Below are 17,964 nucleotides of genomic sequence, written 5' to 3' on the forward strand. Positions count from 1 at the left end.
TAATTTCTGACAGAAAGGAAGCAATGGGTGATGGTCATAGATTGTTATTGTGATTGGAAACCTGTGTCCATTGGGGTTCTGCTTTTGTTTTACATAAACAGTTCAGAGTTGCATGTAGGAGGGTTGATCAGTAAATTTGCAGCCAATACAAAAATTGGGGTTATAAATTGAAGAGGACAGCTTTAGATTGCAAGGGGATATAGACGGTTTGCTCAGGTAGAAGGGCTGATCAGTGGCAAATGGGATTCAATCGAGATAAGTGTGAGATGTCGCAATTGGACAGCGCTAACAAAGCAAGGGAATACTCTGAACAGTAGGATCTGAGGGATCTTATGTGCAACGGTCCCTTGTGCATAAGGGACACGTAGATAAAGTCGTTAAGAAGGCATATGGGAAACTTGCATTTATTAGCTGAGACATTGAGTTTAAACGAAGGGAGTTTATGCTTGAACCATACTAGATGTTGACTACACCACAGCTTGAATAAGTGTGCAATTCTGGAAGCCCCATAAAAGGAGGGATATAATGGCATTGAAGAAGCTGCAAAGGAGTTTTACTCAGATGTTGCCTGACTTGCAGAGTTTTGGTTATGAAGAGAGATTGGATAGATGGGGTTGTTTTCTTGGAGCCCAAGAAGTGACTGAGGGAGTGACATTATTGAGATGCTTGAAATTATGAAGGGCATTAACAGGAATGAATTTTTTTTCCCTTGGTGGAGGGATCAATGACCAGAAGCATAGATTTAAGATAAGGAGCAGGAGGTTTGCAGGGGATGTAGCAAAGTCTTTTCACCTAGGCGTAAGTGAGGACTACAGTTGCTGGAGATCAGAGTCTAGATTAGTGTGGTGCTGGAAAAGCACAGCAGGTCTTTTGCCCGGAACGTCGATTTTCCTCTTCCTTGGATGCTGCCTGACCTTTTGTGTTTTTCCAGCACCACTCAAATCTATACATTTCTTTCAGTGGGGGATGGTGGGAAAATGGAACTCATTGCCTGTAATGGTGGTAGAGGTGGAAATATTCACCTCTAATATTGAAGACATATTTAGATGTGCACTTGGATGCCAAGGCATGCACCGAGCTATGGGCCAAGTGCTGGAATATTGGATTTGAATAGTTAGGTATTTGACTTGTGCAGATTGAATGGGTCAAAGGGCCTTTTTCTGTGCTATAGACCTCTATGAATGTGACTCTAAATGAAGGAGTTGGTGCCTTTTGAATACAGTAAATGAAGATGCATTTTATTTGTACTATGAATGCTTTTGAGACTGGGGTCGAGTGTAGGAGAATCGATGTTTCGAGCAAAATCTCTTCATCAGGAACTTATGCTCAAAACATCAATTCTCCTGCTCCTCAGAAGCTGCCCGATAGGCAGCATCACACTCTTGACTCTGATCTCTAGCAACTGCGGTCCTTACTTTCTCCCCGTGCTTCTGAGACTGGCAAGTTAGTATTTATGTCCATACTTGGTTGTTCCTAGGTGTTGGTGGTACACTGTCTGAAACTATTAAACCACTGATTGTACTCATAAAATAATGTTAGATAGGGATTTCTAGCAGATTGACCCAGGGATGGCGCAGGACTGATACGACGTGTCTGGGGCACTTGAAGATCCTGAAGATGTTCATTTAGTTCCTGTCTTTTTTTGTAGAAGGTAAGAAAGGGAAGTGTTGTTGAAGTAATCTTGATTCGTTATTGCAACCGATCCTTAACTAACTTTGGTCAGTGCATTGATTTGATTTGATTGTTTTGGGTGGATAGGGAATTGATGCATTAGCAGGAGTACTGTGGAAGCCCACTGAGTCCAAACTGATCCTCCAAAGAGCATCCCACCCCCTATCCCTGCATTTTCCGTGGCTCATCCACCTAGCCTGCACATCTCTTGACACTATGAGCAATTTAGTTTGGCCAATCCACCTAGGCTGCACATCTTTGGACTTGGGGTGAAACCAGAGCACCTGTAGACACCGGGAGGGCCTCCTCAAAAAGAAGCTACTTTTTGAGTAAACTACTTCATGTCTGTAGCTTACTCAAAAAGAAAAACCATCAGTAAGCTGCAGACATGTCTGGTACAAAGGATGATGACTGTGGCTACCCTCATAGCCCCAGGATCATGATTGCAAGAATTCCTCAGAGCCTGGGGTTGTTTGGTGAATTCTCTGGTGTTCAGATCCATTCATAATTCTCAATTATGAATGGATCTGAATTATCCCTTCATAATTCATAATTATTAATAATTCATTATCTGAGCACAGGAGAAGTCACCAAACAACCCCAGGCTCTGAGGAATTCTTGCAATCATGATCCTGGGGCTATGAGGGTAGCCACAGTCATCATTCTTTGTACCAGACATGTCTGTAGCTTACTGATGGTTTTTCTTTTGAGCACGGATGACTTTAGTTTTGTTAGTGGTGTATTCTACGTCTAATTGTAGAATATTGCCTTTATATCTTTGCCAGCCACTCTCACCTCTCCTCAGGCATTCAACTCTTGCATTTGAAGGTTTGGAACTGTTAAATTTTGTTAGAAACAGATTGAGCATCAGTGGAATGACTGTCTTTTTATGGGACAACTGATAACTCCGTCCATCGTTAATGACCAGGAAGACACTGATGGATTTACAATCGTTCAAAGTTGGATTTTTCTGTTTGTGTGGTTACGCTCTACTTAGGTGATGTTAGATATCCAGTTCTTTGTTAGTATTGTAGCTGTAATGCAGCAGCTTGGATAAAGGAGTAGATGTTTAGCATTGTAGCTAGGGAGTTGTCTGGCCTTGGTCTTTGCCATGTCTGATCATTGAGCTGCTTTTTAATGTCACTAATGATGAACCAAAGTGTTTGGACACACATGATGAGAATTTAAGGGGTTTGAGTAGAAAACATATGATCCTTTTTGTTCACACTTGCAAACACTTCAGTCTGTCCCCTTTTCACTTGTACGTTGGCTGCACCAGAGCTGAGGAAGAGAATGTTTGTTGAGCGGCGAAATGTGTGATGGGATTAGAGTGTTTTGTTCTGATCAGTTGGCTGCAGGATAACTAGGTTCTTGCCTTGATCAAAATACGAGTAGTCTTGTGTAATGTCAGCAGTAGTTCACACTTCGTGCCAAGATATGCCTAATACTGGTCTTGTCACTCCACATTGAACTAAATTTAGTCAGTACATTTGATTGTTATCAAAGAACGTGGAATATGCTTAGTCATGATATTACAGATCATGGTAATTTACATCATGAATGGGATGCTGGATGAATCCTGAAATTCTCCAATATGAGATGGTTCTGATAAACAATATGCATCGCAATATGGAGGCTGGTATTTGTCTTCAGTGGCTATTTCATTCAACACCAATGTGGATTGGTATTTCTGCCTCGGGTGAGTGTGCGCCCAAGCCAAATTACTGCTTGGCTGGCTTTTGGGGTAGTTTTCCAATTTTGGTATTAACTTCAGTGTATTGGTGAAGAGTATTTACAGCATTGATATGTTTAATTTTATTTTGACTTTGAGTGTTTAACCGGGTAACTTAGATGATTTCACAGACACAAAGATTCATCCATGTAGTCTGGGAGTGGAGTCAAATTTAGACCTGGCTACGTATGGATTTCTGGCTCCCTTTCTTGAATGAAAGAGCATGAGTAAATGAATTGGAATTTTATAATTGTGTCAAAAATAATTAAAGTGAGAATTAAGTAGCTGTCTTCAAACAAGTTATATTAAATAAATATTCCATAGCTAAAACTTAAAAAGGAGCTTAAACCTTTGCAAATCAACCTAAGTCTCAAAAAAAAATTGGTGTTTGCTTCAGGATAATATACCTGGATTTCTGTGTCATTTTAACATGTCAAGGTACTTAAAACAGTTAATTACAGTTGAAGTCACTGTTGCAATACAGTAGAATGCAGCAGCTATTCTGAGCAACATCTCAATTAGTTGTGAGATGAATGACTTGTTTTCTTTTGTGTTGAGTTTTAAAAAAGCTGCTAGCAAATCATTTCAGAATCTTTCATTCTAAGTGGGCATGAGTCTATAATTTATCAGTATCAAGTGGTGAAGTTGCTATGCATTTATCCAATCATTGTATAATCTATTCATTGCTTTTAATATCTGATTTATGTAAAGGCAGTTAATGTCATGATTAAAATCAGTTTTACTTTTAGTTCCTGTGTGAATATTAATGCTTTATTAATTTTTATACAGACATAGTCCAATCTTTAGATTAATAACGGCAAGTCTCAGACCAGGCAACAATGAAGTATGTCCTTGCAGCTAGCTCCAATTCTGTAATGCAAATACTACCTTATCATCTCCTCAGCAATCTGTTCAAAGAAACAGAATTTATTTCCTTCCTTAAGTCCAAACTTCTTTATTCTGTGTTGGCTGTACAATGTTTGGGATATCCTGGTTCTTTTGTATTTTAACACTTGACCAGTGGGGTAAGAGAGATTCCTAAGCCTATGAACTCCAAAACTAGCCATTATTGTGACGGTCCTCATTTGGAAATATTTCATAAATATGTCATGGTTTGTCTTTAAACCCTGCATCACTAATTTTAAATTGCATTGTTCTCGTGATACAATAAGATGCCATGTTCATTCTCTCCATGATTCCTTGATATTGATTGTGAAGCAAGAGCCTGCTTTCCTCTTTGTCTAATCTCCCTCTGTTTCAGTACCTTAAGCATATATCTTCATGCTGTTTAGCACTCCCAGACTTGTTTTAATCAAGCACACACCAGACTGCTCAAATCTCTGAAAAACAGAGCTTAGAACTGGAAATTTGCATTATTTTGAAAATATTTGCTCTTCTTAGTTCCTTGAGCTAAATGCTTTTTGAAATATTTAATTTCTTAGCAGTTTAAAGGGGCAAGTGCGCCAAGTCCATATAATGTCCATTGACTTTTAAATCTAGTTTCAGTCTAGCTTAGACCGATTTAATTGCAATTCTCTGCTCTTTGGCTATATGCTATATGAAAGGTGCAATTTTGATTTATGTTTAAGGTTTCAGAAATAATATTTGGTCTAATTTAATACAATTTAATTACATTTTAATGATTCTCTTGATAGGAACTTGATCAGTTGACCTCTGGAATGCCAGCTACTCCGAGACCTGGTCAAGGTAAGCCTTTAATGTGCAAGATATTCTTTTCTGATAAATCCACAAATGTAGCTTCCATGTTGTTAATAACGTATAACAGCTTAATTTATCAAAATGGAGTTGAAAGTTAGGGAATAAAAGCAATTTATTTGATTTTTTAAAAAAGTTTGTCCATGATATTTTTACTTTAATACAGCATGCCATCCAGATTTGTTTAACTAAATGCTTAGTCGCAAATGATTATTGGCTGTTCTGTCTCAGCTCATCTGTGGCTGAAACCATAATTAATATTTTAGTTACTGCTAAACATGATCATTCCATAGACTTGAGCCTAGTCAAACCTCTCCTGCAGTAACTGAGCTTACATCATATTATTTTCATTCATTAGCACAAACTCCCTGACCTGTGATACCGGTTTATCACTTCAGTTTTAAAGTTTTCATCCTTATTTTCAAGTTTCTCATGGTTTTTTAACCCTTCACTATCTCTGTGTAGCCTCCCACACTCCTTTCCCATACAGTTCTGGTCACCACACTACCAGAAGGGTGTGGATGCTTTGGAGAGGGTACAGAAGATATATAGGGGATTTTAGCTACGGTGAACAGCATGGATAGAATGGAAAGTATGAACCATTTTTCCCAGGATGGAAGGTTCACTTACTAGGGGGACACAGGTTCGAGGTGGTGATGGTGTTGGGGAGATGGAGATGTTTAAAAGAGATGTGCGAGACATGTTTTTCACACAAAGCTTGGTGAGTGCCTGGAATGCGCTGCTGGAGGAGATAGTGGAAGCAGACACAATAGCAGCATTCGGGAAGCATTTAGGCGAATATCTGAACAGGAAGAGAATAGAGGGATACAGATCCTGTAAATAATGACAGTTGTAATATTAGCAAGTTTTGAGAAGATTTGTAGCTCGGGTTGAGGTTCTGGATGGATGTACCTCCATCCAGAACAGTTGTAATATGGAAGGGCAAAATATGCTGGCTCAGGTTTGGAGAGCTGAAGGGTCTATTCCTATGCTGTAATGTTCTTTGTTCTTCAAAATATGGCCTCTTGTGTCTCCCTGATTTTTAATTAGTCCATTGTTGACAATCATCCTTGCAGTTACCTCAAGTAAGCATTGACATTCCCTCCTTGAAGCTTTCCATCCATCTTTCCTCCTTTCTAAAATTTAGTTCTTTGACCAAGCAATTGAATAGTTATCTTTGTAAATCCTTATGTGGTTCAGTTTTAAATATTGTTTAAAAGCATTCCTGTGAAATGCCGTGTGCATTTTACTATATTAAGAGTGCCGTATCTGTGTAGTTGTTGTTACAAGGAAAGTATCATTAGATCCAATGATATTGGTGTTGCTTTGTATTTTCATTTGTATTCTTTTTAAACCTACTTCAATGATGCAGCCTAAAGAATTTTATCAGTCAAGTTTTCTAATTGACAGAAACCATACATATTATAACATAGGAATTAAGTGCAGGGGCATGCTATTTGGTAGCTTGCATCTGCTCCACCATTAAATAACATAATGGTTGTTCTGGGCATGGACTCAATTCCACATATCTATATATCCCTGGCAATGTTTGACTCTATTCTTAGTTAAGAGTCTAAGGAATCCCTTAACCATATAGAGCAATTTAGCATGACCAATACACCTAACCTGTACATTTGTGGACTGTGAAAGGATACCCACGCAGACATTGGGAGAGCATGCAAACACCACCCAGACAATCAGCCAAGGCTGGATTTGGCAAAGGTATTGTGGATCTTCAGTTCATGTTGTCACTGGCATATTTGTTCTGGATGCCAAGAATTGATCTGCACACCTTCTCAGTGCTAAGTTGTCTTTCATCAATACAGTTATAAGAAACTAATCCAGCCTGTACTATAGTGATGGCTGATACCAACTTCTTGCCAATGGTGTAATTCCTCGCAAAGACTTCTTGACCTTTTGGAAAATGTGGGATTCAGCCATGTTCTCTTATTGGAAAACCTGATTCTGTTGCCTCCTGACAATGATGCCTTTCGTCAGGGTGGTCTCAGCAAATCAAACACCATGTGCAATTAATGCGTTAGCATGAACAATGGCTATTAGCTGGATTGTGTTCAGGTATATTAACAAAAATTGGCTCAGTCTTTTAGATAGTGATCCTTCTTCTCATGTTTATCTTTGAGGAACAAATCTTTCTGCCAGACATTTGTGGCTGGCTGAAAAGGAATGGATTGCAGATATTGAATTCTGTGGTGTTTTTGATATAAAATATCTTGTGAAATAAGCTATGGACCATTATCACTAACAAGTTGTTTCAGATAACCAAACCTCAAAGATCAGTGGTTTTCTCTGACGGTGATGTCTTGATGGCAGCTTCAGGCCATTTACTATGTGCATCAACTCTGAGAAAATCTGCTGTTTAAAATATCCAATCTAATCAATATAGATTCTTTGCCATGGTTTTTTCTGGCAATCCCCCTGAGTGTAATGGTGCTAATGGAGATGGGTTGCGAACTCTTGTGCAAGTTGCAGATATTCTTCTCAATTTCAGAGTCAAACCCTGGCCATCAAAAATAACTTTGGCTATTACCTTCATTCTAGCAATTTGATTTAACAAATATTTTTATAGCTGTGGTGGAATACTGGCACTGTTCCTCATAGGAGATATCCTGCTTCAACGGATAGCTCCTCCATGACGTCTGGCTTCAGTTCTGGAGTTGTTCCTGTGATCTTGCCACAAAGTAATGTGCATACAGTGAAGTATCCCATGCTAGTTGTAAATGGTAACTTTTGATCATAATAGATCAGGATTTCTAACTTTAATAAAACCTCTTTGGCTTGTGTTAAGGCTCTTTCATATTTGATCTTTCCATTTCCAGTTCTTATTTTGGCATACTAAGTTGTGCAATGGCTTGAGAATGGTTGGAGTATTTGGAACAAACTTTCCCTAGTACTTTTAGCAAATCCAAAAATGGCTGTAGTTGGTTTACACCTTTAGGTGCTGGTTCCTCATTTATGGCTTTTACTTTTGAAGATCACCTGTGTAGTCTCTTATCATCAATTACTTGACCTACGTATTGATGGCAGATTTTAAAAAAAAATTGCATTTGCCTTTTTCCTTATTCTTAGGCCATAATTGTTTGTTTGCAGAGTAGCATCTAAATTGTGGAGATGGTGTTATTTATTCCTTTTTGTGACTAACATGTTGTCTGGGTAACATTGGACTCTTTCCAGTCCACTTAAAGTCTGATCCATGGTACATTGAAATAGTGCAGGCGCAGATATGATTCTAAATGGAAGTCTTGTATTTGAACAGTCTTTGTGTTACAGTCGTCATATATTTCTGTGATTCAGGATCTACAGTCATCTGGAAATAGTCTTGACTAAGGCCGGTTTTACCGAAAAGCTGCATCCAGTTAGTCCTGCAAATAGGTCAGTGATTAAAGGTGAAGGCTACTGCTCATCACACAGCACTAGATTTGTAGTGACCTTAAAATCATCGTAAATGCATGCTGATCCATCTTTCTTTTACTGGGATGATAAAGATGACCAAATCAATCATATTTACAGGTTCTTGACCGGTATCTCTAATTCTGCCAGATCTTTAGTCTGATTGCATAAATTTAGCACTAATCTAGCATTGCAATCTTTTTCTTGATTCTCAGTCTTCAGCCTTTATATTAAATTTGATTGAGGTGTTTTCCATGCTTTTCAGAACCCCACTGAAAACAATGACAAATTTCTTTAGAATTTGTGATAGATCTGTCTTAGAATCTGACAAGCAATTTACTTCAGCCCAGTTGAGTTTGATTTTCTCTTCACAAAATAAATCTGGAAAATTTCTTTTGACACCATAAGGAAAAGTCTTCAGACTGACGGTATAACTGAATATTCACATTTGATACAACCCCTCAAAGGCATTACTTTTCCTGTGTACTTTACAGTTTTTGAAGGTGGCACAATGTGATTCAGCTGTTTCTGATGCATATTTTTTAGGTATCAATGAAACAGCCACTCAGGTATTCACCTCCAATTCTTACTGGTTTGCCATTCAGTGATGGAGTGACCCAACATTGATTGCTTCCAACCCAGAAATATTAGATCAAATGCATCAACAGTTCTAAAACATGTACTGCACTGTGTATTGTCACTGGCAGGGTGTATATCCACTCCCTGTTGTGTCTGGCTTCCCAATTATTTCTGGGATGTTATTTGCATTCTCTATCTGGAAGACAAATGCAAAATTCAATTAATCTGCAATTTCCTTATTTTCCATTATTAATTCCTGTAGACTTAGTGTCTGTAGGAGTGGAAGAGCACAGCAGTTCAGGCATCAGGAAGGGCTTTTGCCCAAAACGTCGATTTTCGCTGCTCCTTGGATGCTGCCTGAACTGCTGTGCTCTTTCAGCACCACTAATCCAGAATCTGATTTCCAGCATCTGCAGTCATTGTTTTTACCTTAGTGTCTATAGGACCAATGCTCAATTTAGTTAGTGTTTTCCTTTTTAAATGAATGTACAAATTCTAACTGTCTGTTGTGATCTTTATGGCTTGATTTCTTTTGCATAGTAATTTCTTCCTCTTTAAACATTCTTTGTTTTTCTTTATATTCTGTCCAGTCTTCTAACTTGTCACTAATCTTTGCAGAGCAAATGCTTTTCTTCTATTTAATGTTATATTTAACGTCTTTAGAATTTAATTAGTAAGTGTTATGGGGAGAAAGCAAAAGAGTGAAGCTGAGGCTTATCAAACCAACCATGATTTATGGTGTGACAATTGGGCTGGATGGCCAATTTCTACTTATGATTTTAGTCATGAAAATGCAGCTTTCTTTTTGAGTCTTTTTCTTTCTCACTGGAATGTTCTTTTTCTGAGTGTTCTGAAATATCTGTCAACAGCTACATACTTTGAAAACAGTTCATAGTGAGAAGCCGTGTCATTTGCTGTTGCTGCAACCCAAATGGTAAAGTTGAATGTACATGATGAGTTATAGTCAGAGTGAAAGCGAAATTCTGCAAATGCTAGAAATCTGAAATAAAAACAAAATGCTGAAGGAATTCAGCATGTCTGACAGCATCTGTAATGAGAGGAAGTGTAAATATTTAGAGTCAGATAGAACTCTCATTTAGAACAATAGGGACCTGAAAAATGATGGAACAGATTTAACCAAGACCCTCCTTGTTCCAATGATGTCACTCTCCATGTGTCCTACCCATCATTGGTTGACATTTGACGCAACTGCAATATGCCAAGTTCTGTGAACAACAAATTTTATTGAGCAAGTACAAGCTTTTTGGAGGAACCCGTACACGCTTCACAGGGCTTGCAGAGCAGAGTCAAAAGATCACTCTGAACAAAAGAAACAGTCCTTCCTTTATACAGTACCAGAGTTTCACATTACAGTCAGTAACACCCAAAAGACAACCCCCAGAGTCATATGCCAGTCAAGACACAATGTAGTGATCACATCATTTCCAGAGATAATGTGATTAAATCATTCTTTAATGCCACAACCTGGTGTAAATTGTACTTTTTTAGTAACTGTTGGACGCGGTCAGAATTTAAACTACAATGTTCTTGTTGATCCTGAACAGGGGATGATGTTGCAAATGGCTCTGAATAGCAAGGGATGACCATGTTAATTCCTTACGTTCTCCTGTAAGATTGAGGCATACCACCCTACCCCCTGGGCATCCGATTTCTTACAGGTCAGCAGAGCAAGTTAATACTTTAATATCTCAGAACCCTTCTCTCACCCCCTCCTCTCCCTCCCAGAACCATGATAGGGTTCCCAATGTCATCCTCTTCCACACCACCAGTCTTTGCATTTAAAGTATCATCCTCTGCCACCTTTGTCACCTCCAGTAGGTTAGCCCTGCAGGGATATATCCTTCTGTATCGCCCTAGTCTACTCCTCCTTCACTGAGCGCTTCCTGACCCCCTTTGGCACTTTCCCATGCAATCAAGAAGGTGTAATACTTTGCCCATTTCCCATCTCCCTTCTCCACTGGCCAAAGTCCTAAACATACCTTCCAGATGAAGCAGCATTTGACTTGTTTTCTGAAATTGTAGCTCATGATGGGCTCTGCGTTACAATGGTGAGACCGAACGCAGACTGGATGACCACTTTATGAAACACCTCAACACTCTCTGTAAGAGTGATCCATGTCTATCATTTGCTTGCTGTTTCAAAACCATTTGCTCTCATGCTAACATTTTAGTCGTAGGCTTGCTGCAGTGCTTCAGTGACACTTGATACAAGGTGGAGGAATAGCATGTCATTTCCATTTAGGCATTTTATAGTTTTCAGGACTCAACATTGAGCCCAACAATTTCAGAGCATGTGTACTTTGTTCCAGTTTGATTGCAGCCCCTCTGTCGTCTTCATGTCTTGTTGGCTTTGCTCTGAGGGCTGACCTATGTACTCCTATTCAAACCAATCATTAAGACTGATTTTTGCATCTCAAATTTGATCTTTACCACCAACATTCCCATGAATTTTGTTTCCTGTGCATGCTTCCAAGGTTTGTGTGTGGCAACAACTCTTGGAAGCAGAAATCAGTGCTGTGATTGCAAAGTACAGACCCTTGGAGTGGCTGCACAGCTTAAAGGGACTTTTGCTAAGGTTTCAGACCAACTACCATTTCTTTGAAGCATTTGAAGTCTGTTAGTCAACAACTTAATAAAGTTGGTCAAGGATATCTAGAATATCTTAAATATATCTTGAAGAATGTACTTACGAAAGATGCAAAGGGCGTACTTAGATGCCCTAATTGTCTCCAGTTTTTATATCAGTATGTAAAAGAAGCATAAAATAGCTCTCCAAAATGGGGGTCAGCTGCAGGAGAGCTCTGATCAAGATATAGCAGCTGTGCTCCTGCTCTATAAGCCTCGCTGTCTCAACACTACCTGCTCTCAGTTAAGTGGTCACAACAATTTTCAAGGCTTGAAATTGGGTCACAGAGAAATAGGTTGGGAAGCAATGGCTTAAAAGAAGACAACCCTACAACTCCATAAAATCACTCGGAATTCAGTTTAGAAAAGAGGATTTAGAAGTGCTTGTTGTAAAATTATACCTAATACTGAATCATGTGAATTGACATAAATTTTAATTTTGGGGCTTCAAAATAAATTATAATATTAAGACAAATAATATTCTTCTGAATGTTAAATGTGCTGACCTTCCAGTAAAGTGAGAAGTAGCTAACCAGTGGGGCACTAAGTATGACACTGGAAGCTTGATGACCATGATTAAATGCAATATGCTCGATTTTATAAGATGTAGCATCTAAGATATTAAATTACAACTTGAATAATTTTACATGGTTTCTCCATCAAACTAGGGGTAGGTAAGTTGACTAGATTTTATTTTATTTCTGGAAGCATTTTTTCAATTACTTATTCAAACAAAAAAAATTCACCCACTTAGCAAACAATTTCATAATTTTTATGACTCACCTTTTATAGGGTTGATTCCTATTCTTGCTTTATACTTTTATTCTCCCTAAATACTACTTTCATGCTGTTGTTGGTATATCTGAGTAAGCAGCCAGGTGGTGTAAAATAGTCTAGACAGAGGGTCCCCTATACTTACACTCTATTTCATCAGTCATGACTTAGTATTGTGCCAATAGAGACTGATGACTTTTAAAAAAAAAATAAATTTGCACTTCCTGTTAATGTCTAAATCAATGGTACATCAAAGCTGCATGCTTTAAGGCATTTATTAAAACAGACTAAAAACATCATTGACTAACTTTGTTCTTGTAGGCACCTTATACTTTAAAGTACAGAAAAGAACTTTAACTGAGATAATCTACTCTTAAGTACTTATTACACTGCCCTTTATGCAGATATTATTTTTTTCAGAACCAGTCCAAAATAATTCTTAACTGCTGAGAGTTTACTTCTGGTCTTTTCCTTTTCCAGGTTGGAAATGTTTAATACGTGTCTTTTCTTGGTGCAAATTTTTCCACCAGCTTCACTGTTGAGGCACATCTTCCAAACTCATTTCAACTTCTCATAAAATGGTCATTCTAGTCTGAACGCAAGTTCCCAGCTGAAATCTTGTGCTTTGAACCACAGCACCATGCTGTATACAACTACCTTCCCTCTCAAGGTTATGACCAGTCAATCTGATCATCTTAGAAAATGATACCCTCTCAGAACCAATATCCTTAGTAGTATGAATAACATGGACCTTGTATCCAGCTAGAAATACTGATTAGCTATTCTCTAGACCCCAATACACTCTCATCTCACAAGTAAATGAACTGTTTCATTTACAATCTGTTCTCAATGTTTTTGCAGGACATTGGAGATTCTGCCTATCAACAGTTTATATGTGAGCTGCTGCCCATTGTCTCTCAAGTGTAAATACTTTACATCATCTTCTCTAACAATCAAACCATCCAAGCTTGCTGTCAGGCAGATTTCATAACAGGTTATATGATGGTCTTCCTTTTATTTTGAAGGCATTGTCCAAAGAGCGCTCAATCCTACAACCACGTGATTTATAACAGAAAATTCAGACTGGAGGTTAAATCCTTGTTGACATTTTTGTACTTTTATCTTGTGCTGTAACCTTATTTGCTGCTATCACTTGATCCCGCTGTCTTCCACTTTTGTTTTCAGTTCTCTGTGCTTCATTTTCATTTTTGTTTCCTTTTTGTAGTCCTGCTTCGGTCTCGGTCCTTGTCATACTCATTTAAACTCCCCCTGTGCGTAAAGTGCACACCCCTCTGAGAAGAATAGTTCTGGGCCTGCTGGGGTGCAACCTTTTGGAGATTGTATTGATCTCACTGAATTATTCCCAATGCTTCAAGAATCTAAATCAATCCCTTGTGTGTCACATTCAGCTGGTTGACTCTTATTCCTGACCTTGCGACCACATGTCACTGGAAATAATCCTAAAATTCTGACCTTTTGAGGTTTTACTTTTTAATTTTTTCTTAGCTTCCTGAATACTGCTTGCAGGACCTCATTCCTCTTTGATACTGACATGGGACATGATCTCCGGCTGTTCTCCTTCCTCTTTGGAAGATCTTGCAGGTGCTCAATGACAGTCTTGACTCTTAACACCAGGAAAACAACATACTATTATGGTGTCAGTTCTGCAGCTGCTGAAATATCTGTCTATTCTCCTTACAATGGAATCCGTATCCCAATTATTCCTACTCGAGCCTGTTATATTTCCTGCCTCTTGTACAAATGTCCTTCATCCTTCAAAACCACTATCTGCCATCTAGATGCTGAACTCTCCATTTCCCACACTGATATCTTTAGCTCTCCACTATTATGATGATAGGTTGGAACCATGAAACCCTATATGTGTTTTTAGCCCTTAGTTTCAGAATGTGTTTTTAAAAAAAACTACTACTGTAAATTCAACTGCTAGCTGGCAGAGGTTGTATGGCACTATTGGGTTATACCACCTAAAATTGTCATAGAAGCTTCAAATAGAGAGAGAGTATCTTGAGATGATAAGGAGACTGACTATACTCCCATTCTGGATTAGTGGTGCTGGAAGAGCACAGCAGTTCAGGCAGCATCCAAGGAGCAGTGAAATCGACGTTTTGGGCAAAAGCCCTTCATCAGGAATCATTCCTGATGAAGAGCTTGTGCCCGAAACATCGATTTCGCTGCTCCTTGGATGCTGCCTGAACTGCTGTGCTCATCCAGCACCACTAATCCAGAATCTGGTTTCCAGCATCTGCAGTCATTGTTTTTTACCTCGTTTTTACCTGACTTTTCTCCCATCTTGGCAGAGAGTCATTTCTTGTCAATTCCTCTTCCAGGAATATATAGAAGAGAGTTTCAACACCAGTCTGTATGTTATTAGGCTGTTGTGGATTATTGTGTGTCTAGTATGTTACGGAAGCCAATGTTTGCGAACAGAGTTAGCACCCTTGCACCACAGAGAACAACAGAAATAGGCTTTCTCTCAATGTGGCAAATCTGTTAAAGGAATCAATAAATAGGAATATCAACAGCCTACCCAACCAAGATTCATCAATAGTACTAATGCAACCCAATAATGGCAACATCATTTTATCTGCACTTCACAATCAATTTGGAGATTGATCCATATAACTTTTAAAACAAAACTTTTTGTTTTTAGACTTCTATTTCTAATCTCTGTGTCTGTGTTGTCTTCATGTTTTGTCAAATAAATATGCTCTTTTTGTTAGTTCAAGAAAGCTTATTTGACTCATTTTAAAGTCTAAGTTGATTTGGTTTGGGTGAAATGTATCCATTAAAGAATTTGTCCTCACAAGATTAACCTGTTGCAACTAGTTGAGAGGGGTAATATATAAAGAAGAGGAACCAGTTCCTCCCTCCCTCACCTAAATTCTGTTTGGAATTGTCATGAATTAGGCAGGTTTAGTCAGTGTCAGGTCATTATTCCACCTCTCTGTAATTTGCAGTGATCATTCTATTGTAAAACTACTTTCAAAATTTTCTGGAAAAAACTTCATCCAGTTCACACATCAATCAAATTGTTCGATATTTGTAGGGTAAATGAAAAGCGTGCTTTTAGTCCAGATTTGACTACTATTGCCTTGTATAAATTAAGCTATTTTAAAAATAAACACAACTCCATAATCAAGGTATGTAATTTTCCAAAGCAGTTTCATCTTTTATTCCTGAACAGATCTCAGCCTTTAGAAAGTAAATCAGCTATATTTTAGTTTATACCTTTTTGTTTGGCAATGGCATGTATAAATAACAGGTCATAGAGTCACACAATATGGAAACAGATCCTTTGGTCCAACTTGTCCACGCCAACCAAATTTCCCAAAGTTAACTTCTCCTATTTGTATAAGGAATTTTAAAATATTTGTCACACAATCTTGACATTTATTTCACTATCTATTGTTGTGAACCATGAACTCCTTGAAATTGATTTAGTAAGATAGCAAAATAAAATTCTGCTTTCAAATTCATTTATTCCAAGATTCTTTTATGTTAAAATGTTGATTATTGATGTATGATAGTGATTTAAGAATAATTAAATTCAAAGCGTACATTTACTGGGTCTAATGGTAAAATCCATCTGAAAGGAGTATTGAAATGGCAATTTTGAAAATTGCAGCATTTATGGTGAGTAAAATTGAATGCTGGTGAATTTAAAAACTCATCACCTGAAATTTTGTGAATTGCTTTGTTCAATTAGATATTACTTGTGTGACAGGTGCTCAGATTGTGCAGTTTTTGTTGCTGTTAAGAATAACTCTGATTATTTTTCTTTCCAGAGCTTCGTCAGAGATCATCAACTCAGAAGGCTCAGGTTCCATCCACTCCACAGAACCTCACACAGGGAAGTCCGCGACCTCTGCCGGCTCCCACGCCTATTCAACATAGCACAACAGCTCCTGGTGGTCCGCCAGAAAAGACATTACAGTCAGTTTTACACACGCCTGCCCTTGGAAGGCGGACAGTACCTCCAGCTGCCTCAATGCCTGGAATGGGTAAACAGAACACTTGATTTTAAATGATTTTTAGCACTATCCCAGGTTACCATTGAAATAGATAATTGATAAAGGAAAGACCTTTTGTTTTCTACACTTTCAGCCAGATAGTTGATAAAATAAACTTCAATATTTAATTAACCACTAAGTATTCAGAGCTGGCATCTTGTAAATTTAAAGTATCTAACTAAGCTTATTAAAATATTAAACCTACTCCTTTTGGCTCAGTGATAGTGTCCCTAATTCTCGGTCTGAAACTCCTGGTTCAAGTCCCACCTGCCACAAAGGTATGTGAAAATATGTCCAAACAGGTTGATTTAAAGAACAAAGCATGTCAGAAAGTAGTAATTTTTTTTAGCTTTCGAAACTTATGTAAAAATTTGAATTCTGTGAGAGTATATTGTTAGCTTACCAATTTCACTGATCAAGTTCGTGAACTGCATTTGTACTTTCTTCTTATGTTTTCCACATCATTCAACAGACCAAAAATCAATTAAACACAAAAATGTTGAACCACAGGGCTTCCATCTGGTAGTAAATTAATAATCAGCAGGTATCTGAGAGTTTGCCAAGATTTGTAAAAATGACCAGTCATCTTGCAGTAATTACTCTTGACGTTTAATTATATTAATTATTGTTGGCTTGAGTAGCAGCAGAAAAAGTAATGCCTCTTTCAGGAGGATTGCATTTCGTAAGTTATTAATTCAGTGCTTCTTTCTGGCAACAGTGCAAAACAGCAGTAACTTTGTTTGTATTTATGCTTTCTAAGACACTGCAGACCCCTAACTTGTAGGGGTCTGAGAAACGTGATGCATATATCAGATGACTGTTGTTGGCATGGTGCACATTTTCTGCATTTTAACACATCAAATCCTTCAAAGTTTGTAGAAATATACAACATTTATTTTGTAGATTAGCTGAAATATTTGGTCAACCTCTCCTTTTTGTAACATGCATAATTACTGGATATTTCCATTAATTGGTAAAAGTCAGAAATTTAAGAAAATTGAATTTAAGTTGAACAATAAACATAAAACCAGAACTACACAAACATATGGATATATTTTAAAGGATCTTTGTTGACTTGTGTCAAATTAACTATATTTCATGTTTTAGTTAAATGTCTTCAGTAGTGCCCAGCGTTATGATGCTTGGAATACTTTGCGATGTCATTTTTAACTTGACAAATTGTCTTTAAATAATCAGCAGTTAATTCCACTCATCATTAAACTTTTGATTTTTTTCATTAATAGGTCTTCATCCTCCTGGCCCGCCCCTGGCAAGACCAATCCTTCCTCGGGATAGAGGAGCTGTTGATCGAATTATTGAATATTTAGTTGGTGATGGCCCTCAGAACAGGTGATCTTTTTAAAAGAGTTTTGTGAAAGCATGATTTTTTTTAATCAATAAAACCTG

At 37.9% G+C, this 17,964-nt stretch overlaps 1 protein-coding gene across 3 annotated transcripts in view; it reads left to right on the forward strand.

The window, feature by feature from the left end:
* LOC140482160 (endoplasmic reticulum junction formation protein lunapark-like) overlaps window positions 1–17,964 on the forward strand; it is a 91,078-nt gene that overhangs the window by 56,401 nt on the left and 16,713 nt on the right. For all 3 annotated transcript variants that reach the window (XM_072579170.1, XM_072579168.1, XM_072579169.1), the window contains exons 8-10: window positions 5,059–5,110; window positions 16,333–16,548; window positions 17,802–17,907. In XM_072579170.1, the coding sequence (XP_072435271.1) occupies window positions 5,059–5,110; window positions 16,333–16,548; window positions 17,802–17,907 (374 nt within the window). The remainder of the gene's footprint in view (window positions 1–5,058; window positions 5,111–16,332; window positions 16,549–17,801; window positions 17,908–17,964) is intronic.

The sequence above is a fragment of the Chiloscyllium punctatum genome, chromosome 10 (genome assembly GCF_047496795.1).
Source record: "Chiloscyllium punctatum isolate Juve2018m chromosome 10, sChiPun1.3, whole genome shotgun sequence".
In the NCBI taxonomy this organism is placed as follows: domain Eukaryota; kingdom Metazoa; phylum Chordata; class Chondrichthyes; order Orectolobiformes; family Hemiscylliidae; genus Chiloscyllium; species Chiloscyllium punctatum.